The sequence below is a fragment of the Coregonus lavaretus genome (genome assembly GCF_964263955.1).
Source record: "Coregonus lavaretus genome assembly, contig: SUPER_35_unloc_2, whole genome shotgun sequence".
NCBI lineage: Eukaryota > Metazoa > Chordata > Actinopteri > Salmoniformes > Salmonidae > Coregonus > Coregonus lavaretus.
In genome coordinates this window covers 3523872-3549082 of record NW_028167180.1, presented here as the reverse complement: position 1 = coordinate 3549082, position 25211 = coordinate 3523872, and the positions used below count along the sequence as shown (strand labels likewise).

Genomic DNA, 25211 nt, shown 5'->3' with positions numbered 1-25211 from the left:
CCGGGGTCTCCCACTCCTCTTTCTATTCTGGTTAGAGCCAGTTAGCGCTGTTCTGTGAAGGGAGTAGTACACAGCGTTGTACGAGATCTTCAGTTTCTTGGCAATTTCTCGCATGGAATAGCCTTCATTTCTCAGAACAAGAATGGATTGACGAGTTTCAGAAGAAAGTTCTTTGTTTCTGGCCATTTTGATTCTGTAATCGAACCCAAAATTGCTGATGGTCCAGATACTCAACTAGTCTCAAGAAGGCCAGTTTTATTGCTTCTTTCATCAGCACAACCGTTTTCAGCTGTGCTAACAATTGCAAAAGGGTTTTCTAATGATCAATTAGCCTTTTAAAATGATCAACTTGGATTAGCAAACACAACGTGCCATTGGAACACAGGGCTGATGGTTGCTGATAATGGGCCTCTGTACGCCTATGTAGATATTCCATTAATAATCAGCCATTTTCAGCTACAATAGCCATTTACAACATTAACAATGTCCACACTGTATTTCTGATCAATTTGATGTTATTTTAAATGGACAGAAAATTTGCTTTTCTTTTGAAAACAAGGACATTTCTAAGTGACCCCAAACTTTTGAACGGTAGTGTGGTGTGTATGTATGTATGTGTGTGTGTGTGTGTGTATGTGTGTGTGTGTATATACATACATATAATTCTGAAATGTAAAAAGTTTTCTTAAAACTGAAATGAATAGGTTCAGGACAAAAACGAGTCTCATCAGACTTCGGACGGTAAACTAGCTTAAACAACAGTACATGCATACAGTACAAAAACAGAACTTAAAATTCTCCTGAGTGGCGCAGTGGTCTAAGGCACTGCATCGCAGTGCTAGCTGTGCCACTAGAGATCCTGGTTCGAATCCAGGCTCTGTCGTAGCCGGCCGCGACCGGGAGACCCTTGGGGCGGCGCACAATTGTCCAGGGTAGGGGAGGGAATGGCCGGCAGGGGATGTAGCTCAGTTGGTAGAGCATGGCGTTTGCAACGCTAGGGTTGTGGGTTCGATAAAATAATGTATGTGCTAACTGTAAGTCGCTCTGGATAAGAGCATCTGCTAAATGACTAAAATGTAAATGTAATACATGCGTACAGTAGTTATGCAAACAGTTCAAAGAATAAGGCACCGAAAAGGACTTCTCTCTTAATTTAGTTTCTATCTACATACTGAAAACACAGAACAGTAACATGTTCAACAGTCCAACATTTTAACCAAGAAAGGAAAGTCTTTCGAGTTTCAGAGATTGTGTGAAGACTATCACTAAGTCCATCTCATCAACTTGGAGAGAGAGAGAAGCCCCATAGTTAAATTTCTGTATTGAGTGACAGTCAGCAAGTTGTGTTAATCCTTTCAGACCGTTGTGTGACCCTGTGTGGTCGCGGTTAGGCCGTTATGGTGCAGAAACAGCATCTGGTCAAGGCCCTCTGGAGGGATATTGGTTCTCTTCCTCTGTATCACCCCTCCTCCCTCCTGCAGGAACGTCTGGACAGCACTGCCCGCGACAGCCGGGGCAGCCAGGTAGGCACGTGCTACTTTGGCCAGCAGGGGGAGCTGTCCTGATCTGGCCTTCCACCACTGTAAAGGCTCCACGCCCAGGGTGGCTCCCTTCTCTGCTCTAAAGACAGACAGCTCAATGTCCACCGTCTCTTCCACGGAGGGCTGCTTGTTCTGGGACTGGGAGCTGAACAGGTCCCCTAGAAGGAACTCCATGCCAGTCTGCTGGGACACAGGCTCAAGTTTCAGCTCCATGTTTTCACTCTCACTGTCGCCATTCACAGAGCTACCGGTGGCTTCCTCATCTGAATCGCTCTCTGTTCTCTCTTTGAAACTGACCGGGGTGATCTCCTTAAGCCTTTTGCTTCTTCTTAGGACGTCTCCCTCCATCTCTCCTGATGAGGTGGTCGAGGAGGATCCCCTTTTCTTCTTCCTGCCCCCTCGAGACGCCGCCGCCACGGCCCTCCTCTGGTCCTCCTCTACGATCCGGACCGCTTCTTTCTTCAGCCAGGCGAAGGTGGTCGCCTGCTCTCTGACTTCCATGAAGCCCAGGCCGTGAAACTGGGGGTCGAGGGCGCACGCTACACACAATACCTGGTTGATCTGGGGGTCGTTGTACCGGCGGGCAAGGCCCCACCTTATCTTCTTTTTGAGTTCCTTCAAGATGGTGGAGTCGTTGCGATGGCGGGGGTGGGGGGCGAAATGTCGGTCGAGCAGGCCGGTGAGGATGGGCTTGACCAACGAGAGCCTGGGGAACGGTTCCTTGGCCAGGGTACGGCAGGCCACGTCTAGGGGTTTCAGCATGGAGGAGAGATCCTCCAACACCTTCCAGTCAGATCGCTTGGGAGGGACGGGTACCGATGAGTTGGAGCCGTCTGTGGTGTCAGAGGAAGTGGAGTTTGTGTCATGGTTGTCAGCTGTTTTCAAAGCCACAGTCGTCCCTGAATCCAAGTCAGTGGGACTTCCTGTTTCTTGTCCAGTTTGAATCTCACTGTCTATTTGTTTTAGTGTCTCAGAGATCATGTTCTGATAGCGGAGGAGTGTCTTGACCACACTGTAAAGCCCATTCCAGCCTGGTTTCCCATAGGCCCAAGACTTCAGCTCAGCCGTCTCCTGCTTCTGTAGGACTAAGATCAGTTTCCTGGCTGGGTGAAGAGTTACCATGTCTTTACCATGGAAGGAGAAGAGGCTGTAGAGAAGGTGTTGGAATACACAGAGGGTCTTTGAGATGATGGAATGACCCATGACTTCCTCTATGCAGCTCTGAACAGCTGTGAAGAAACAGGGTATGGGTGGAGAGTGGGACTCCCCGCTGGTGGAGTTGGCTCGTTCGATCGCTCGTTCCAGACCTGAGAGATCATCAGAGGATATGGAGTCCTCCATCTCCAGGAATGTGGTGGAGTTCGGGTGGTGGTGACGGGCACCTCCACCTCCACCAACCCCTTCTCCACTTCTCTCTCGCTTCTTCGGACCCACCTTCGTCTTTTCCATCTCTTCGCCCCCAAGCAGGATGAAACTCGGCTGAGAGATGTCCCACTCCTGAGCCATGGACCTCACTATAGCCTCGACTACGCTCAGATCCATATCGCCAGTTCCTGTCTCACCCAGACGTTGCGTGGCCAAAGCCAGGTTATGGGAAGCGAAGTCAGCGTTGATGAAATGGGCCCACAGGGTAGCGTATCGCTCCTTGTCTCCCTGCCAGTCATGACACCACACGTCAGCACTAACAGCTACGTGGTGAGATAGTTGGTTCTGGGTCTTTGAGCGGGAACGGGCAGCTTTTCTGGTTGAGGAGCTGGGTTTGAATTGAACTGGAATGGTAGGTTTGGAAGTGTCTTCCTCATTAAACCCAGTGCTGTTCGTCAGCAACTTGGCCCAGTTCTTTCTGCCCTTGGTGTGGACGTCCCTCAGCACCTCCTCTAGTAGAGAGGCTGAAGGAAGCTCCTTGCAGGACGGAAGCAGGGTCTGGATCAGCTGCTTGAAGCCCTCCCCCTCCACTGTATCTGGGGGCAACAAGTCTTTGATGAGGAAGTTAGTGATGGCACTGGTGGTTTGAGTGGTCAATACGTTAGAGAGCGTTCTCGGTCCCTGTGTAACGGCGGTGGTCGAACCCGCTGTTACAGTATCGGTCACTGCTGAACTGCCGTTCCCACTCCAAGTCCAGTCCTCATTACTGTAGTTATTGTTGTTGGTTCTGTGGGTTGAGGGGCTGCTAGAACGAGGTGCTCTGACGCCCGTAGTGTGGTAAGGCCTGAAGCGTGAGGACGAAACCCAGGGTTTGTTGCCATCCTTGATGACGTCCCGGCGCTTCATGTGGTGCATCTGGACCAGGTGGTTCTCCAGGTGGGTGACAGTAGCACTGTAGTCCACGTGTTGACCACACAGCTTGCACATTACTTTGTCCTTGTCCAGCGGCTGGCCGTTGGGGTCCGGCTCAAACCCAAAGAACTCCCATACGGGGCTGTTGGGCTGAGAGGGGCACAACAGTTTCTCAGCACCCTTCACAAAGTCGTACTTCATGGCTGTTGACAGTGACGTCTGATTGGTGTTTTGAGGTGGGTTGAAGACAGGGGTGGGGTCAGTGGTATCAGTCTGTAACCCGCTACTGACATCACTGATGACTGGCAAGGGGCTCCCTGATTGGCTGTTGTCTGACCAGCTGTAAGAGCCATTGATGTCTGGGTGACTGCTGGTTCCGCCTACTGGCACAACCTGGATGTCACGGAAGATCCGCAGTAGGATTTCCTTGTCCCCGAATTCACACTTGATGTTCTCACCTGTGAGAGTGAGAATATTGTGTTTAATAACGGTTTGTGTGAGTCAAATATACAGTACCAGTCAAAAGTTTGGACACACCTATAATTCCAGAGTTTTTCTTTGTTTTTACTATTTTCTACACTGTAGAATAATAGTGTAGACATCAAAATGATGAAATAACACATATGGAATCATGTAGTAACCAAAAAGTGTATTTTATATTTGAGATTATTCAAATAGCCACCCTTTGCCTTGATGACAGCTTTGCACACTCTTGGCATTCTCTCAACCAGCTTTTCAATTAATATGGAATATGGAATGCATTTCAATTAACAGGTGTGCCTTGTTAAAAGTTAATTTGTGGAATTTATTTCCTTCTTAATGCGTTTGAGCCAATCAGTTGTGTTGTGACAAGGTAGGGGGGTATACAGAAGATAGCCCTATTTGGTAAAAGACAAAGTCCATATTATGGCAAGAACACCTCAAATAAGCAAAGAGAAACGACAGTCCATCATTACTTTAAGACATGAAGGTCTTAAAAGTAAAAAATACATGCTTTTCCTTCACTCTGCGGTCCGACTCATCGCAAACTATCTCAGTTGGGTTGAGGTCGGGGGATTGTGGAGGCCAGGTCATCTGATGCAGCACTCCATCACTCTCCTTCTTGGTAAAATAGCCCTTACACAGCCTGGAGGTGGGTTGGGTCATTGTCCTGTTGAAAAACAAATGATACTCCCACTAAGCCCAAACCAGATGGGATGGTGTATCGCTGCATAATGCTGTGGTAGCCATGCTGGTTAAGTGTGCCTTGAATTCTGATTCACACAGTCTCCTCTGAACAGTTGATGTTGAGATGTGTCTGTTATTTCAACTCTGTGAAGCATTTATTTGGGCTGCAATTTCTGAGGCTGGTAACTCTAATGAACTTATCCTCTGCAGCAGAGGTAACTCTGGGTCTTCCATTCCTGTGGCGGTCCTCATGAGAGCCAGTTTCATCATTGCGCTTGATGGTTTTTGCGACAGCACTTGAAGAAACTTTCAAAGTTCTTGAAATTTGTTCCATATTGACTGACCTTCATGTCTTTAAAGTAATGATGGACTGTTGTTTCTCTTTGCTTACTTGAGCTGTTCTTGCCATAATATGGACGTGGTCTTTTACCAAATAGGGCTATCTTCTGTATACCCCCCTACCTTGTCACAACACAACTTAAACGCATTAAGGAGGAAATAAATTCCACTAATTAACTTTTAAGAAGGCAAACGTTAATCGAAATGTATTCCAGGTGACTACCTCATGAAGCTGGTTGAGAGAATGCCAAGAGTGTGCAAAGCTGTCATCAAGGCAAAGGGTGGCTATTTGAATAATCTAAAATATATTTTGATTTGTTTAACACTTTTTTGGTTACTACATGATTCCATGTGTTATTTCATAGTTTTGCGGTCTTCACTATTATTCTACAATGTAAAAATAAAGAAAAACCCTTGAATGAGTAGGTGTGTCCAAACTTTTGACTGGTAGTGTAGGTAATGCTTTATTTTACAGCTCCCTGATCAGCCCCCCTCCCTGATCAGCCCCCCTCCCTGATCAGCCCCCCTCCCTGATCAGCCCCCCTCCCTGATCAGCCCCCCTCCCTGATCAGCCCCCCTCCCTGATCAGCCCCCCTCCCTGATCAGCCCCCCTCCCTGATCAGCCCCCCTCCCTGATCAGCCCCCCTTTTACTACAAGGTAACAGCGTAATTCCATAATTATTACCCAAAAAGGTACTTCTCCGTCACATGGAATTAATACTAGGAAGCTCCAATTGTTATCAAGTAATAAATAATATACTATACCAGTTAATAACGCCTTAGCATGTAATATAATCTTCCGTCGCGCTAGAACACCAAACGTACCTATCCCTAGACCCAGCATGGCAGCGTATTCCTGGCCAATCCAGACCTTGAGTTCTGTCCCCTCAGGGATGGGCTGGGAGACCCTGTAGAAGATCTGACCGCGGTACTGGAACACGGTCAGGTTGTGTTCCTCCTCGCAGGCAGCACACGCTACATACCTGAACAGGGATGAGAGGCATGACAATGCAGTGAAATTAACATTGTGTAGCCTATGGGGCAGTTTCCCCAGACACAGATTAAGTCTAATTCTGTACTAAAAATTAATCTCAACGGAGAATCTCCATTGATCTTGCTTTTTAGTCCAGGATGAATCACTGTCCTGGAAACCACCCCTAAATGTATCAATTGTATATCTTGACTAAAGATGATATGCAAACAGATATGAGATAAATATGAAATAGGGATGTCTGTTTGGACATTAGAAACATAAATGACTAAATAAATGACTGTTATATTCATTGGGTTAACTAATAAGATCACTAAAGGAATACATGTTTGAATTGAAAAAGTTAAACAACAGATCACTAACAACCTGAAAGACTAAATGCAGACAATGTTTCAAACATAACTTCTCACCTCATCCAGTTTGATTTGTTTTCATCCGAGGCATCTACGAAGTAGTAGGAATCATTTTCTTTGATCTGGGAACAAGAGGAGATAATCAATTATTAGCTGATTAGAAGACCAAACTGAACACATTTTCATCTAGTTTAGAGTGTATAGGTCAGCCTAAATCTATCAAGACCACACAATACTGAACAAAAATAAACGCAACATGTAAAGTGCAGGTCCCATGTTTCATGAGCTGAAATAAAAGATCGCAGATATTTTTCATACGCACAAAAAGCTTATTTCAAAAAAAAAAAAAAAGTGTGCAGAAATGTGTTTATATCCCTGTTAGTGGGTGTTACGGATACAGGTATCCTGTGTCTTTTTGTGGTTTTCCTCTCCTTCTGCCCTAATCACAGGTGTCCTGCATGTTCCTGATTGGTGGTCGTTGAGATGTCTGCTGATTGCTAAGGTGGACCAATCAGTGAACATTCCTCTGCATGGCACCACCTGTTGCTGGTTTTTCAATCACACATCCCATTGTTTAAAAACCAGTCAGTTATGTTTGTTTTTAGAGAAAATACTGTTTTCATTCTGTGAGTATGGATACTGTGGTATCCTGTGTATTGTGTACTCACTAAGTTTGGTTACTCTGTTTGGTAATTTTGTTAGAGACTATTTCCGTATGTGAGTATGGATACTGTGGTATCCTGTGTATTGTGTACTCACTAATTTGCTGATTACTCTGTTTGGTAACTTTGTGTGTTTCTGGGAAAAGGGGAGTTTAAGCTAGTTGCCCTTGGGCGTACATTGCCCGTAGGAAGAAATCTGTCTAAAAACACTAGTTAGACCTGAGCGGACCACCCACTGTATTTTTGTATGAGTAGCAGTAGCTTAGCAGTTCTTGAGGCAGGCAAGATCAGTTTAGGGGTGTTTTACACTATTGTTTCATTTCTTGGGTCCTGCTCAGCCCTTTTTCCCAAACCTTTACCGTGTGTTCAGCAATAAACCATTTATGTTTGACGGTAGTTTATGGTTGTCGTGTAGTTTTGTTCTCACTGTTCCATGTCACACTCCTAATTTGCATGAATTATGTTACGGGTCTCATGTCCATCCACCCTAGACGTTTAGAGCCACGGGGTTCGTAACATAATGTGGGGGGTTTGTCCGGGATATATCTCATTGATACTCATGCAAATTAGGTAGTGTCTGGTTCGGTGTTGAGCTTGGCAGCTGTAACTACCAGTTTTTTTTGTGTGTTCAGTATTCGACGGCTCGTGTTGCTAGTTTAGGATGGCTACTTTTGAGTTGGATGCATTTTTGGAAAACCCTACGTGGGAGGTTTTTGAGAATTGCCGTAGAGTGGATCTGCAGGCTTTGGCTGACCACTTTTCTGTACCCATATCCAGGGTTTTAGTGAAAGCCGAAGTGAGGAAAGCAGTGTTAGAGATATTGTTGAGTGAGCGAGTGCTTGAGTTACCGCCGCCTGAGTCTGCTGCTCCTGTAGGGGATGTGGTTGCTGTTCCTGTAAGCCCATCAGTGTCTGAGGACGAGGCTAAGGCTCCAGCCACATTGCCCCGTTATGACCCACTCTCCCCACTGACTGACAGTGATGCCAGGATGGATGTCCGCTCGACACGCCTCCAAATGGAAGCGGAAGAGCGGGCACAAATCAGGCTAGACAAGCTGGAAACGCGTAGGCTTGATCAGGAACTGGAGATGCGTAAGATGGAACTGGAGACGCGTAGGCTTGATCAAGAACTGGAGATGCGTAAAATGGAACTAGAGGCAGAAACAGCGAGGTTAGTCTCTGCTCATACTATGCCTGCTAGTGAGCCATCCTCACCAGCTGTGTCGTCTACTACTTTTGATATTAGTAGACAGATCATCTTGGTACCTGTGTTTAGGGAGTCAGAGGTTGATTCCTATTTCAGTGTGTTTGAACGTATAGCGGTAGCATTGAAATGGCCCGAAGAGGTATGGTGCCTATTGCTTCAGTGTAAATTAACAGGTAAAGCCCAAGAGGTTCTGTCAGCACTACCTCTTGAAGACAGCTTGAATTATGACGTGGTCAAAGCTACTGTTCTTCGTGCCTATGAGCTTGTTCCTGAGGCATATCGAAAGAGATTTAGGTCTCATAAAAAGGCTTCTACTCAGACTTATGTGGAGTTTGCTAGAGACAAAGGAAATCTGTTTGACAAATGGCACAGTGCTAGTAAGGTAACTGATTTTAACTCTCTACGGGAGTTAATCTTGTTAGAAGAGTTTAAAAATGGCTTACCCGAACGCATTGTAGTTTATCTGAACGAACAGAAGGTATCCTCACTGTCGGAAGCGTCTGTATTGGCAGACGAGTTTGTGTTGACGCATAAGAGCGTGTTTTCGGCTCGTACGGAGAGCAAGGCTGCGGAGTTGCTAACTTTTAGTCCTAGTCGACCAGCAGTACATCCAGCACGCCCAAAAGATGTGCGTCACTGTTTCTATTGTCATAAGGTGGGACATTTGGTTAGTGATTGCTTTTTGCTTAAACGCAAACAGGGGATGCCTCCGCACGCCAGGCCGCCAACGGGTGTTGGGCTGATTCGTACGGTTGTAAGGCCGGAATCAAGACAGAGGCCTCATAGTGAATGTGGTTTGAAAGTCCCTGTCCCAGATCACAGTTATGAACCGTTCATTTTTGAGGGATTTGTTTCTATATCAGATGACGAAGCGTCTCAGCGTCCAGTTAGAATCCTCAGAGATACTGGTGCGGCGCAGTCGTTCATACTATCTGATGTGTTGCCCTTGTCCAATAATACATATTGTGGTTCCAATGTGTTAGTACAAGGAATTGAAATGGGATTCGTCCCCGTGCCATTGCACTTTGTGAACGTATACTCTGAGTTAGTCAGTGGAGTGTTCAGAGTTGGCGTACGTCCTATGTTGCCAGTAAAAGGTGTGACATTTATAATGGGCAACGATATTGCCGGAGGAAAGGTGATACCCGTATTGGAGGTATTGGATAAAAGTGACCAGTCTCTCTCCGAGGAGCTGGCACAGGGTTATCCAGATGTGTTCCCCGCTTGTGCTGTCACACGTGCTCAAGCACGACAAGTGGGTGAAGTGATAGATTTGTCGAACACGATTCTATTCAGAGTGTGACCCAGAGGATAGTTCGGGTGCTACCTCTGGTAAGCTGGTGCGGTCTGACCAACAGCCCAGAGAAAGGAAGAAGGATGTGGAACTTGTTGCTGAGGCAATACAGTTACCAGTTACTCGTGAGCAGCTGATCGCTAACCAAAAGGTTGACATTAGCCTGGCTAAATGTTTTTCTAGTGTTGTCTCAGAGGAGGAGCTAAAGAAGAAAAACATGGCATACTTCATTGATGGTAATCTCCTCATGCGTAAATGGTAGGGCTGTCAAATGATTAAAATTTTTAATCAAATTAATCAGAATTTTCAGTGGATTAATCATGATTAATCACTATTTGCAATTACACCTGAATCCTAACCATTTTTTTTCAACCTTTCTTTACAAGCCTCCGCAAAATGACGCTCCTCAGTTTTTAATATAGTCAGCGCAAAAGACTTCAGTTCCCACGTGTCACTGATTAAATGTGCAGTTACTCCGAGGTAATTGTTGTTACTCACTGATGTCCAATGGTCTCCTGTCAGGGCGATATGATTTACTTGAGCCAAGACCTCTTTCCTTTTTTCTTTTTCGTTTTCATAGAGCTCGTGGATTTTCTTCATAACTGTGGCTCTTGACGGTGGCTTATAGAATGAGTCTTGAGACGCCACTTGCAAAACATCAAGGAAACCTGAGTCTTCTACAATGCTAATGAGCCTACAATCCTTTGCAATCCATTTTGCTATTGTGTTGGTCAAATTATCTGAGGTTGATTTTGTTAATTGCCTGCAAACATTCAGCGTGGTCTGGCGCAAACCACTTGCTGAATCTGACGGCCCAGCAAACGCATGTTTGGCGTTGACATGGTACTTCAAGCTTGAACAGCTCCGGTGAAATTGAAACTCCTTACAAATCTTGCAAATAACCTTGTACTTGTTAACTGTACCATCATCATTCTTTTTATATTTGAATCCGTCAATAGGCCCACTTTGCTCACCTTGCTCCATCTCGCCTCTAGCTCCCAACCACTTTCCTGACCTGAATAATTTGTCACACTGCGCATGCGTGAAATGCGTTAAAAAAATTGACGTAATTAACAGCAAACAACTAATTAACGTCGTTAACGCGCTATTTTTGACAGCCCTAGTAAATGGACATCCCATGTTGACGCTGGCGGAGATTGGAATGCTGTTTACCAAATAGTGATTCCTACAGCCTTTCGACAAAATGTTTTATCCCTCGCTCATGATCACCAGTGGTCCGGACATCTGGGAGTCACCAAGACTTATGATCGAGTTTTGCGACATTTCTTTTGGCCTGGTTTAAAGCAAGATGTGGCTCAGTTCTGTCGGACTTGCCACACCTGTCAAGTAACTGGGAAACCGAACCAGGTTATTTCCCCCGCACCTCTTTGTCCCATACCGGCCATAGGTGAACCATTCGAACATGTGTTGGTTGATTGTGTTGGACCATTACCAAAGACAAAATCTGGTAACCAGTTTATGTTGACAATTATGTGTGTGGCCACCAGGTACCCAGAGGCCATTCCTCTGCGAAGGATTACTGCTCCGGTGGTGAGTAAAGCGTTGATCAAATTCTTCTCAACTTTTGGGTTACCTAAGGTGATACAAACTGATCAGGGTACGAATTTCCTTTCTAAACAAGTGTTAAAATCCTTGTCAGTTACACACCGTGTGTCAAGCGCATATCACCCAGAGTCGCAGGGTGCGCTTGAACGTTGGCATCAGACACTGAAGTCTATGCTCCGTAAATATTGCTTGGAATCTGAGAAAGATTGGGATGAGGGAGTTCCTCTAGTTTTGTTTGCTGTCCGTGAGACAGTACAGGAATCCCTAGGGTTCAGCCCAGCTGAACTGGTGTTTGGACACACCATGAGAGGACCTATGAAAGTCCTTAAGGATCAGTTTTTGTCACAAGAGTTGTGTGTGAAAGAAAATGTGTTGGACTACGTTAGTCGCTTTCGTGAGCGCCTACATGGTGCCTGTGCTCTAGCAAAGGAAGCGCTGTCTTCCTCACAGAAACGGATGAAACGACACTATGACACACAGGCTGTTTCTCGTTCACTGCAGCCAGGTGACCAAGTTCTTGTATTGTTGCCTGTGCCAGGAGCGTCATTGTCAGCACGTTTCTCTGGTCCTTATGTCATTGAAAAGAAACTAAGTGAAACTGACTACGTGATACAGACTCCTGATAGAAAACGCCAATCTCGTGTGTGCCACGTTAACATGTTGAAGACATACCACACCAGACCCATCACTCAGATAGACAGTCCAGAGAAACTGGCCGAGTCGGCTGTCTCTATTGCTGCAACGGCTGTAGTGGGAGGTCATGTTAATGATGTGGACGGAGATGGTTTGGAGTTGCGCAATACTCAGCAGCAGTGTGCTAGATTGCCCAATTCAGAGATGCTGCTGTCTCTCCCGTCAAGCCTGATTCATTTAATGGACAGACAGTCAGATTATATTGTGAGACTATTACACAGCTTTTCATGTCTTTTTAATGATGTTCCTACATGCACAAATGTGTTAGAACATGACATTAACGTTGGAAACGCTGCACCTATCAAGCAATCTAAGTTTTTTTTTGTTATCCCGGCAGGATGATTTGGGTGTTGTGATGGTACGTGTGTCGCAAACCATTGTGGTTTGCTCTTTTAAGGGTGGGAGTGTTACGGATACAGGTATCCTGTGTCTTTTTGTGGTTTTCCTCTCCTTCTGCCCTAATCACAGGTGTCCTGCATGTTCCTGATTGGTGGTCGTTGAGATGTCTGCTGATTGCTAAGGTGGACCAATCAGTGAACATTCCTCTGCATGGCACCACTTGTTGCTGGTTTTTCAATCACACATCCCATTGTTTAAAAACCAGTCAGTTATGTTTGTTGTTAGAGAAAAGACTGTTTCCGTCTGTGAGTATGGATACTGTGGTATCCTGTGTATTGTGTACTCACTAAGTTTGGTTACTCTGTTTGGTAATTTTGTTAGACTATTTCCATATGTGAGTATGGATACTGTGGTATCCTGTGTATTGTGTACTCACTAATTTGCTGATTACTCTGTTTGGTAACTTTGTGTGTTTCTGGGAAAAGGGGAGTTTACGCTAGTTGCCCTTGGGCGTACATTGCCCGTAGGAAGAAATCTGTCTAAAAACACTAGTTAGACCTGAGCGGACCACCCACTGTATTTTTGTATGAGTAGCAGTAGCTTAGCGGTTCTTGAGGCAGGCAAGATCAGTTTAGGGGTGTTTTACACTATTGTTTCATTTCTTGGGTCCTGCTCATCCCTTTTTCCCAAACCTTTACCGTGTGTTCAGCAATAAACCATTTATGTTTGACGGTAGTTTATGGTTGTCGTGTAGTTTTGTTCTCACTGTTCCATGTCACACTCCTAATTTGCATGAATTATGTTACGGGTCTCATGTCCATCCACCCTAGACGTTTAGAGCCACGGGGTTCGTAACAGTGAGCATTTATCCTTTGCCAAGATAATCCATCCACCTGACAGGTGTGGCATATCAAGAAGCTGATTAAACAGCATGATCATTACACAGGTGCACCTTGTGCTGGGGACAATAAAAGGCCACTCTAAAATGTGCAGTTTTGTCACACAACACAATGCCACAGATGTCTTTGAGGGAGTGTGCAATTGGCATGCTGACTGCAGGAATGTACACCAGAGCCGTTACCAGATAATTGAATGTTAATTTCTCTACCATAAGCCGCCGCCAACGTCATTTTAGAGGATTTGGCAGTACGTCCAACCGGCCTCACAACCGCAGACCATGTGTCACCACGCCAGCCCAGGACCTCCACATCCAGCTTCTTCACCTGCGGAATCCTCTGAGACCAGCCACCCGGACAGCTGATGAAACTGAGGTGTATTAATGTCTGTAATAAAACCCTTTTGTGAGGAAAAACTATTTCTGATTGGCTGCGCCTTGCTCCCCAGTGGGTGGGCCAGTCTCCCAAGAGGCCCACCCATGGCTGTGCCCCTGCCCAGTCAGGTGAAATCCATAGATTAGGGCTTAATTTATTTATTTCAATTGACTGATTTCCTTTTATGAACTGTAACTCAGTAAAATCATTGAAATTCTTGCATGTTGCGTTTATAATTTTGTTCAGTATACATCTATCCTGATCTCACAGCTTCTATATTCTGTTACACAGCTTACAGCGGTTTCAGAAAGTATTCACACCCGTTTACTTTTTCCAAATGTTGTTGTTACAGCCTGAATTTAAAATGGATTAAATGTGGATGTTTAGTCACTGGCCTACACACAATACCCCATAATGTCAAAGTGGAATTATGTTTAGACATTTTTACAAATTAATAAAACATTTGAGCTGAAATGTTTTGAGTCAATAAGTATTCAACCTTATGGCAAGCCTAAAATTCATGAGTACAAATTTGCTTAACAAGTCACATAATAAGTTGCATGGACTAACTCTGTGTGCAAGTGTTTAACATGATTTTTGAATGACTACCTCATCTCTGTACCCCACACATAAATATATGCCTTGCAAAGGGAACCTATTGGTAGATGGGTAAAATAAAAAGCAGACATTGAATTTCCCTTTGAGCATGGTGAAGTTATTAATTACACTTTGGATGGTGTATCAATACACCATGTCACTACAAAGATACAGGCGTCCTTCCTAACTCAGTTGCCGGAGAGGAAGGAAACCGCTCATGGATTTAACCATGAGGCCAATGGTGACTTTAAAACAATTACAGAGTTTAATGGCTGTGATAGGAGAAAACTGAGGATGGATAAACAACATTGTAGTTACTCCACAATACTAACCTAATTGACAGAGTGAAAAGAAGGAAGCCTGTACAGAATATTCCAAAACATGCATCCTGTTTGTAACAAGGCACTAAAGTAATACTGCAAAAAAAAATTGGCAACGCGATTCACTTTTTGTCCTGAATACAAAGTGTTATGTTGGGGGCAAATTCAAAACAACACATTACTGAGTACCACTCTCCATATTTTCAAGCATAGTGGTGGCTGCATCATGTTATGGGAATGCTTGTAAATGTTGCACAATCCAGGTGTGGAAAGCTTTTAGAGACACCCAGAAAGACTCACAGCAGTAATCACTGCCCAAGGTGAATCTACTCAGGGGTGTGAATATTTATGTAAATATTTCTGTATTTCATTTTCAATACATTTGATAACATTTCTAAAAACATGTTTTCACTTTGTCATTATGGGGTATTATTTGATTTTTGGCTGTAACAACAAAATGTGGAACAAGTCTAGGAGTATGAATACTTTCTGAAGGCCCTAAACCTATTCTGTTACACAGCTTCCATATTCAGTTACACAGCTTCCATATTCAGTTACACAGCTTCCATATTCAGTTACACAGCTTCCATATTCAGTTACACAGCTTCCATATCCATATGAAACAGGCAGGTAGTGCGGCTCGAACCCTCAACCTTCTGACCCGAAGGCCAGCGCGCCATCGACTGTGCCACAAAAGCATGCTGAAGTGGCAGAGTCGATATCCACGGTGATAAACCAGGATGCTACAATATTCTGTTCAAACGCTTATCTATTCTGCACAGCGAATGGAATCAGGCTAATATCCATCTGTCCATACTGACAGCCCAGGCTAATATCCATCTGTCCATACTGACAGCCCAGGCTAATATCCATCTGTCCATACTGACAGCCCAGGCTAATATCCATCTGTCCATACTGACAGCCCAGGCTAATATCCATCTGTCCATACTGACAGCCCAGGCTAATATCCATCTGTCCATACTGACAGCCCAGGCTAATATCCATCTGTCCATACTGACAACCCAGGCTAATATCCATCTGTCCATACTGACAACCCAGGCTAAATATCCATCTGTCCATACTGACAGCCCAGGCTAATATCCATCTGTCCATACTGACAGCCCAGGCTAATATCCATCTGTCCATACTGACAGCCCAGGCTAATATCCATCTGTCCATACTGACAGCCCAGGCTAATATCTATCTGTCCATACTCACAGCCCAGGCGTATTTGAGGCAGCTCAGAGGGCCGCGGGTCAACTCTCCCACGAAGGGTCCAAACGTCCACCCCTGCTGCAGTGACAGAGTCTTGGCAAACACCCCCGCCTCTTCCTCCTCCGCTGACCCCCCAGGCACAGGTCCACTGCCCCACCTCCGTAGGCTGAGGCACGGGGGGATGGAACCCACCGCACGGGCGTCACCGCCCTCCAACCATGGCTCACCGCAGACCACCGTGTCTGGGATGAAGTGAAGCGGTCTGTCGTTACCGTGGCCACCGCCGAAGTTACCATGGCCACCGCCGAAGTTACCATGGCCACCGCCGAAGTTACCATGGCCACCGCCGATGTTGCCTTGACCACTGAAGTTGCCTTGGGAACCATTGTCGTTGATGTAGTGTTGACTCTGCTCTGAACCTGTGTAGAGGTGGAGGGGGAATTAGAATAAGCTGCCTGGACTGTGGCTGGAGGAAAAAGCACACCTGAATTAGGCTGGCAGCAGGACACCTCTGCTCTCTTCTCCCAAATCTCAAATCTAAATATAAAATGAGTAGAATATGAGCAAGCAGACTGCAGTTTCTTTCTCTCTCTTACACACTAGTGATGGGGAACATATACAGGTAAAAGTCAGTAAATTAGAATATTTTGAAAAACTTGATTTATTTCAGTAATTGCATTCAAAAGGTGTAACTTGTACATTATATTTATTCATTGCACACAGACTGATGCATTCAAATGTTTATTTCATTTAATTTTGATGATTTGAAGTGGCAACAAATGAAAATCCAAAATTCCGTGTGTCACAAAATTAGAATATTACTTAAGGCTAATACAAAAAAGGGATTTTTTAGAAATGTTGGCCAACTGAAAAGTATGAAAATGAAAAATATGAGCATGTACAATACTCAATACTTGGTTGGAGCTCCTTTTGCCTCAATTACTGCATTAATGCGGCGTGGCATGGAGTCGATGAGTTTCTGGCACTGCTCAGGTGTTATGAGAGCCCAGGTTGCTCTGATAGTGGCCTTCAACTCTTCTGCGTTGTTGGGTCTGGCATTCTGCATCTTCCTTTTCACAATACCCCACAGATTTTCTATGGGGCTAAGGTCAGGGGAGTTGGCTGGCCAATTTAGAACAGAAATACCATGGTCCGTAAACCAGGCACGGGTAGATTTTGCGCTGTGTGCAGGCGCCAAGTCCTGTTGGAACCTGAAATCTCCATCTCCATAGAGCAGGTCAGCAGCAGGAAGCATGAAGTGCTCTAAAACTTGCTGGTAGACGGCTGCGTTGACCCTGGATCTCAGGAAACAGAGTGGACCGACACCAGCAGATGACATGGCACCCCAAACCATCACTGATGGTGGAAACTTTACACTAGACTTCAGGCAACGTGGATCCTGTGCCTCTCCTGTCTTCCTCCAGACTCTGGGACCTCGATTTCCAAAGGAAATGCAAAATTTGCTTTCGTCAGAAAACATGACTTTAGACCACTCAGCAGCAGTCCAGCTCTTTTTTTCCTTAGCCCAGGTGAGACGCTTTTCGCGCTGTTTCTTGGTCAACAGTGGCTTGACACGAGGTATGCGGCAGTTGAAACCCATGTCTTTCAAGCGTCTCTTGGTGGTGGATCTTGAAGCCCTGACTCCAGCAGCTGTCCACTCCTTGTGAATCTCCCCCACATTTTTGAATGGGTTTTTTTTCACAATCTTGACTAGGGCGCGGTGATCCCTATCGCTTGTACACTTTTTCTGACCACAGTTTTTCCTTCCCTTTGCCTCTCTATTAATGTGTTTGGACACAGAGCTCTGAGAACAGCCAGCCTCTTCTGCAATAACCTTTTGTGTCTTTCCCTCCTTGTGCAATGTGTCGATGGTCGCCTTTTGGACAGCTGTCAAATCTGAAGTCTTCCCCATGTTTGTGTAGGCTTCAGAACTGGACTGAGAGACCATTTAAAGCCCTTTGCAGGTGTTTTGAGTTAATCAGCTGATTAGTTTGTGGCACCAGGTGTCTTCAAAATGTAACCCTTACACAATATTCTAATTTTGTGACACACGGAATTTTGGATTTTCATTTGTTGCCACTTCAAATCATCAAAATTAAATGAAATAAACATTTGAATGCATCAGTCTGTGTGCAATGAATAAATATAATGTACAAGTTACACCTTTTGAATGCAATTACTGAAATAAATCAAGTTTTTCAAAATATTCTAATTTACTGACTTTTACCTGTATATAGAGAGAGATATTATTTAACGATATCGCAATATTATTTTTGGACAATATTGCAATATTATTTTTGCGCTGTCAGCTGTGCCTGCACCAAAACTCCAGTATGTTTCCTTCATAGCTTGTTCTCCATATTTTCAAAAATAATGAGCAAATTTGTTTTCAGCACTTTATTTCCATGACTGATCAAAACTTGTTTTTTCATGGCTCTCTCTTGCCACTTTGCAGCAAAATGTAAGCAATATGTTTGTAACATCGAATCGCGATACATATAGAATCGCAATACATATCATATTGGCACCTACAGTTGAAGTCGGAAGTTTACATACACTTAGGTTGGAGTCATTAAAACTTGTTTTTCAACCACTCCACACATTTCTTGTTAACAAACTATAGTTTTGGCAAGTCGGTTAGGACATCTACTTTGTGTACGACACAAGTAATTTTTCCAACAATTGTTTACAGACAGATGATTTCACTTATAATAGGCTCTATGCACGCATCACTTCCGTATTGGTGTAAGGATGCTTGGGCATTCACGGTTACCGGAAAAAAACATTAGACAGTGACAGTAGACCGTTATGATGGCAGAGATGAAGTTTACAAGGTGTTTGCTGGAGTTGCCTAAAGTATCTGTTAATGATATACGGAGGGTCGTCCGGACATCCAGTACGACACCACGTAGCAAACTGGATAAAGGCTTCAAATTTTACGTTTCTTCTTTTCCTTGCAACTTTGAAGGTAATATGCTAACACTAGCTAGCCTGAGCTAGAAGCCTTGCTTTGGTGTTTTAAAGTCATGACTCCATCCTGCTTCAGGTTAATCATGCTTTAAATCAAGTTTAATCATGTGTATATACCTCTCTCTTCACGTGTTTGTACTTTTATGAAAGTATCAGGTAAAAACTGGGCTACAAATGAGATCTCTGTGAGAGCCCACTGCTACCGCTCAATGAAGAAACTAAAGCCACCACACCAGTTGAGAGTAGGACTAGATTAAGTGACACGTTCAAAGTTCTGTTGAACTTTTCAAGGTTCCGTTCAACACGTTTTACTCGTTTAATGTTACCACAGCTTTGATTGCCATTGCTAAGAGAACACTTTAGAACTTTAGTGGTTTTCACGATAGCTGAACAGTGGTAGCCTAATACAGACCAGGGTAGCTGAGTGGGAATTGCCATGCTTTGTTGTTGGGACTGTTGTAAACAAATTGGAGTTTGGTTTGAAATGTAAACAATAATGAGATTACTACTTTTTCCTGACTTGATGACTGCAATGACAGTAACATATTCCACTCAGCTATTCTTCAAACTGCTGATGTTCTACTCAAAACTGTCCTGTCATCTTTACTTATTTCTTTATAAACATATAGCCCAACTTCCTTGCTTTTGTACTTGATGTTTCTACTGTTCAAGAGGAATTAGGAGCAAAACCTTCACTCTACTGTTGTTATTGGTACTAGGCTACAATGTTGCACCACTCACCTACTGCTCTGCCAATACTGTTTGAAGGTAGGTAAATGGCACAAGACAATAGGTAAGTGGTGGGAGACAGTATAGCCAAGTGGTGCAAGACAGTAGGAAAGTGATGCAGAAAGCACAAAAGTGACACGAGACAGTAGATAAGTTGCTTACACCAGTAAAAAGTAGAAAGAACAAGTTTTGCTCCTACTCCTGCTGCTGTAGACCCTCGTCTTTCAAAACCCATTAAAATTATGCTTCTGTGTATTTCAGATGACATGGCGTGATTCACAGCCAGTTGTGCTTGTTAAAAGATACTGTTCCTGTGTGGCTGGGTGTGGGATATGCAATCATTTGGTTGCATTACTATATCAGACTGCCCATTACTCTGAATGTGGCATGTCTGTCGTCCCTCCTGTACTTTCGTGCACTGAAACAGAGCAGAAGTGGCATAAATCACGAACAATGGTTTGTATCATTTCAACACCAGACAGTTGTGTCACATGCATACTAGCATCTCTCCTAATACCATCTCATAAATACATAGGGAGTGAAGCCAGGACCTGTGGATGCCATGGTTGTAGTGAAGCCCAAACCAGATGCTACTCCGGCAAGCGGAATTAGGTATGCAGAGTCCAATTAAATAGGCAGACTACAATGTGTTGTGAAATAAACGTTATTAATCATTGAACCATTGAAACAGCACTGGAACAGCTCCCTTCTTCAGACGTCTGCGCCCAGCTGGAGTCGGAGGCTCTATTACATCTTCACTTAGAAAGTGTCGGCTGCAGACTCGTGTGTTTGTTGTAAGAAAGTTGACTCGTTCGAATGTTAATCACCCACCCGTTTATGTAATTCACCGTCTTTGGGAAAAGTAAAAAAAACTAACAGAAGAATTGCATCTGGCAGTCACTGTACATTGCGGCACACAGCAGTGATGGCTGGATGAGCGGTCATCCCGTTTTTTTGAAAGGACACTTTCGTACGTTTACACGTCATCGTATTACAAGTAAAAACATTAACATAAACAACAACGAAAATTAACCGTTTCGGATGTTTTTGACGACAAGCATTCAATGCTAGCATACGGTAGCACAGCATTCTACGATAACCGGAAGTTTACATCCATCCTGAGATTTAACCGGAAATACGTCATGCTCGCCTGTGCATATCGCCTATTCACTGTATCACAATTCCAGTGGGTCAGAAGTTTACATACACTAAGTTGACTGCGCCTTTAGCTTGGAAAATTCCAGAAAATGAGGTAATGGCTTTAGAAGCATCTGATAGGCTAATTAACATAATTTGAGTCAATTGGAGGTGTACCTGTAGATGTATTTCAAGGCCTACCTTCAAACTCAGTGCCTCTTTGCTTGACATCATGGGAAAATCAAAAGAAATCAGCCAAGACCTCAGAAAAAATTGTTTTGACCTCCACAAGTCTGGTTCATCCTTGGGAGCAATTTCCAAATGCCGGAAGGTACCACGTTCATCTGTACAAACAATAGTACGCAAGTATAAACACCATGGGACCACGCAGCCATCATACCGCTCAGGAAGGAGACGTGTTCCGTCTCCTAGAGATGAACGTACTTTGGTGCGAAAAGTGCAAATCAATCCCAGAACAACAGCAAAGGACCTTGTGAAGATGCTTTTAAAAAAAAAATTTATTTCACCTTTATTTAACCAGGTAAGCCAGTAGGAGAACAGGTTCTCATTTACAACTGCGACCTGGCCAAGATAAAGCAAAGTAGTGCAATAAAAACAACACAGAGTTACATATGGGGTAAAAAAAAACATAAAGTCAGAAATACAACAGAAAATATATATACAGTGTGTGCAAATGTAGCAAGTTATGGAGGTAAGGCAATAAATAGGCTATAGTGCAGAATAATTACAATAGTATTAACACTGGAATGCTAGATGTGCAAGAGATTATGTGCAAATAGAGATACTGGGGTGCAAAAGAGCAAATTAAATAACAATATAGGGATGAGGTAGTTGGGTGGGCTAATTTCAGATGGGCTGTGTACAGGTGCAGTGATCGGTAAGGTGCTCTGACAACTGATGCTTAAAGTTATTGGGGGAGATAAGAGTCTCCAGCTTCAGAGATTTTTGCAATTCGTTCCAGTCATTGGCAGCAGAGAACTGGAAGGAATGGCGGCCAAAGGAGGTGTTGGCTTTGGGAATGACCAGTGAGATATACCTGCTGGAGCGCAGACTACGGGTGGGTGCTGCTATGGTGACCAATGAGCTAAGATAAGGCGGGGATTTGCCTAGCAGTGATTTATAGATGGCCTGGAGCCAGTGGGTTTGACGACGAACATGTAGTGAGGACCAGCCAACAAGAGCGTACAGGTCACAGTGGTGGGTAGTGTATGGGGCTTTGGAGACAAAACGGATGGCACTGTGATAGACTACATCCAATTTGCTGAGTAGAGTGTTGGAGGCTATTTTGTAAATGACATCGCCGAAGTCAAGGATCGGTAGGATAGTCAGTTTTACGAGGGCATGTTTGGCAGCATGAGTGAAGGAGGCTTTGTTGCGAAATAGGAAGCCGATTCTAGATTTAACTTTGGATTGGAGATTCTTTATGTGAGTCTGGAAGTTGAGTTTACAGTCTAACCAGACACCTAGATATTTGTAGTTGTCCACATACTCTAGGTCAGACCCGTCGAGAGTGGTGATTCTAGTCGGGTGGGCGGGTGCTAGCAGCGTTCGATTGAAAAGCATGCATTTAGTTTTACTAATGCTGGAGGAAACAGGTACAAAAGTATCTATATCCACAGTAAAACAAGTCCTATTTCAACATAACCTGAAAGGCCGCTCAGCAAGGAAGAAGCCACTGCTCCAAAACCGCCATAAAAAAGCCAGACTACGGTTTGCAACTGCACATGGGGACAAAGATCGTACTTTGTCCTCTGGTCTGATGAAACAAAAATAGAACTGTTTGGCCATAATGACTATCATTATGTTTGGAGGAAAAAGGGGGTCGCTTGCAAGCCGAAGAACACCATCCCAACCGTGAAGCACGAGGGTGGCAGCATCATGCTGTGGGGGTGCTTTGCTGCAAGAGGGTCTGATGCACTTCACAAAATAGATGGCATCATGAGGAAGGACAATTATGTAGATATATTGAAGCAACACTTTTAAGACATCATTCAGCAAGTTAAAGCTTGGTCGCAAATGGGTCTTCCAAATGGACAATGACCCCAAGCATACTTCCAAAGTTGTGGCAAAATGGCTTAAGGACAACAAAGTCAAGGTATTGGAGTGGCCATCACAATGGCCTGACCTCAATCCTATAGAAAATGTGTGGGCAGAACTGAAAAAGCTTGTGCGAGCAAGGAGGCCTACAAACCTGACTCAGTTACACCAGCTCTGTCAGGGGGAATGGGCCAAAATTCACCCAACTTATTGTGGGAAGTTTGTGGAAGGCTACCCGAAACATTTGACCCAAGTTAAACAATTTAAAGGCAATGCTACCAACTACTAATTGAGTGTATGTAAACTTCTGACCCACTGGGAATGTGATGAAAGAAATAAAAGCTGAAATAAATCACTCTCTACTATTATTCTGACATTTCACATTCTTAAAATAAAGTGGTGATCCTAACTGACCTAAAACAGGGAATTTTTACTAGGATAGACTGTTCTCTCTGCTACCGCACGGCAAGCGGTACCGGAGTGCCAAGTCTAGGTCCAAAAGACTTCTCAACAGCTTCTACCCCCAAGCCATAAGACTCCTGAACAGCTAATCATGGCTACCCGGACTATTTGCACTGCCCCCCCACCCCATCCTTTTTACGCTGCTGCTACTCTGTTAAGTATTTATGCATAGTCACTTTAACTCTACCCACATGTACATATTACCTCAACTACCTCAACTAGCCGGTGCCCCCGCACATTGACTATGCAACGGTACCCCCCTGTATATATAGCCTCCCTACTGTCACTTTATTCTATTGTATATATAGCCTCCCTACTGTCACTTTATTTTTTACTTCTGCTCTTTTTTTCTCAACACTTTTTTGTTGTTGTTTTATTCTTACTTTTTTGTTTAAAATAAATGCACTGTTGGTTAAGGGCTGTAAGTAAGCATTTCACTGTAATGTCTGCACCTGTTGTATTCGGCGCATGTGACCAATAAAATTTGATTTGATTTGATTTGAGGAATTGTGAAAAACTGAGTTTAAATGTATTTGGCTAAGGCGTATGTAAACTTCCGACTTCAACTATAATACGATATAATATGGTGATTATATCGTATGGCGAGGTCCCTGTCAATTCCAAGCCCTAACACACACACACACATCCTGTGCAAATAACTTGCCTATTACACACCTGATGTCTCCGATGATTGATGCATGGAGGCTCCAACACCACCATACATGAGTTGATAAAACACAGCAGGGTGGTGAACCCTTAAATGTGATCTCAGGTTGGTCGGGCTCCCAGTTTTGCACGGAACTATCCTTCGGCACAACCGACACACGGCCTCCTCCTTATTTTCAGGCTCCCCTTTATCGTTTGGTTTTACACCAAAATGAACCCAGACTGTAGATGTAGCTCTCTTCTTTGAGACTAGATCCATCGTTCAATGGCTCTTCAAATTTGCTAGTTAGCACAGTGAAATAGGTTTACCTGGGTGCCACGATATAGCCTAAAGATCAGGCCTAACGATGATGAAATCCTAATCGGTTATCGATTTACACACAATAGTTACCAATATAGAATGTTTACAGAATATACCGCGTCTGTATATTTTACTTAATTGCCAACAAATTCAGCAATATATCTGACGAACAACATGTTAATGTGTCCGATATCAGTGACCCTTGATGGCGATATCCGATACTTCTTTTTCATCGAGGAGGACAGAGTTTGACTGACATTGCTAGTTGACCAATCATATTCAGGCGTTTTGGTGCGTTAGCAAATCATCTTCGAGTATTGAGTTGTATATAATGCACATCATGTATGGCAGCGAGTGAAAGTGAGAGAGAAAAATCGACAATAATATGTCTTGAAAAAAAGCACAAAAGCATAGGCTACAATTCTAAAAACGTTTGACTGTAGGCTACATTCAATCTCAAATGCAAATGATTTGCAGCAGCGCAGACTCACCTGATGGCTCAAAATAGTACCCATGCCCAGACGTTGCCGATATAAACTCAGAAAATATATCAGGATGTCGTAGTCGCAGGTGATGTCTTAGATTGCTCGTGTTTCCACCTTTGACAAAAACAATCCTCCGGCATAACCGGCAAACCGCCTCATCAATATTCTGAGGCTCTCCTTTCTCGTTTGGCTTAAAACCAAAATGCACCCAAATTGCGGATTTGACTTTGGGTTTAGAGACAAGATCCATTCTCACGACCCACCATTATAATCTACGAGTAGAAGTAGCCTACACTCGGTCGAGGGCTGGTCTTTCTATCTGGGTGCGCTTGTTCTGCTGACCGCCCAGTAGCCTACCCCGGCGTAGCGTGCGTGCACTCGATATACCGGGCTCAACCTCGCAACAGACACCAAATGTGCAGTTCTTTTTAAAAAAGTGAGAAAAATATTTATTCAAGTATTTAAATATCTAGTACTAAGGATGGGCTGCATGGAAATGTAGGAAGACAACTCTACAAAGATTGTTGCGGTATACCACTGGCCTATGCAAAATGCACAGCATGGCAGCGACT

General features: G+C 44.1%; 1 protein-coding gene across 1 annotated transcript; it reads right to left on the bottom strand.

Annotated features, from left to right (window-relative positions):
* Positions 1 to 1355: 1355 nt before the first annotated feature.
* On the bottom strand, positions 1356 to 24896 carry LOC311110229 (uncharacterized protein; the record flags this gene model as incomplete). The annotated part of the gene is made up of 5 exons (XM_084188766.1): positions 24646 to 24896; positions 15835 to 16250; positions 6726 to 6790; positions 6150 to 6307; positions 1356 to 4276 (listed from the first exon to the last, which is right to left on the bottom strand). Exons 1-5 carry the CDS (start codon positions 24887 to 24889, stop codon positions 1356 to 1358), a joined length of 3804 nt encoding a protein of 1267 aa, XP_084044892.1. The 5' UTR covers positions 24890 to 24896.
* Between the last annotated feature and the right edge of the window lie 315 nt (positions 24897 to 25211).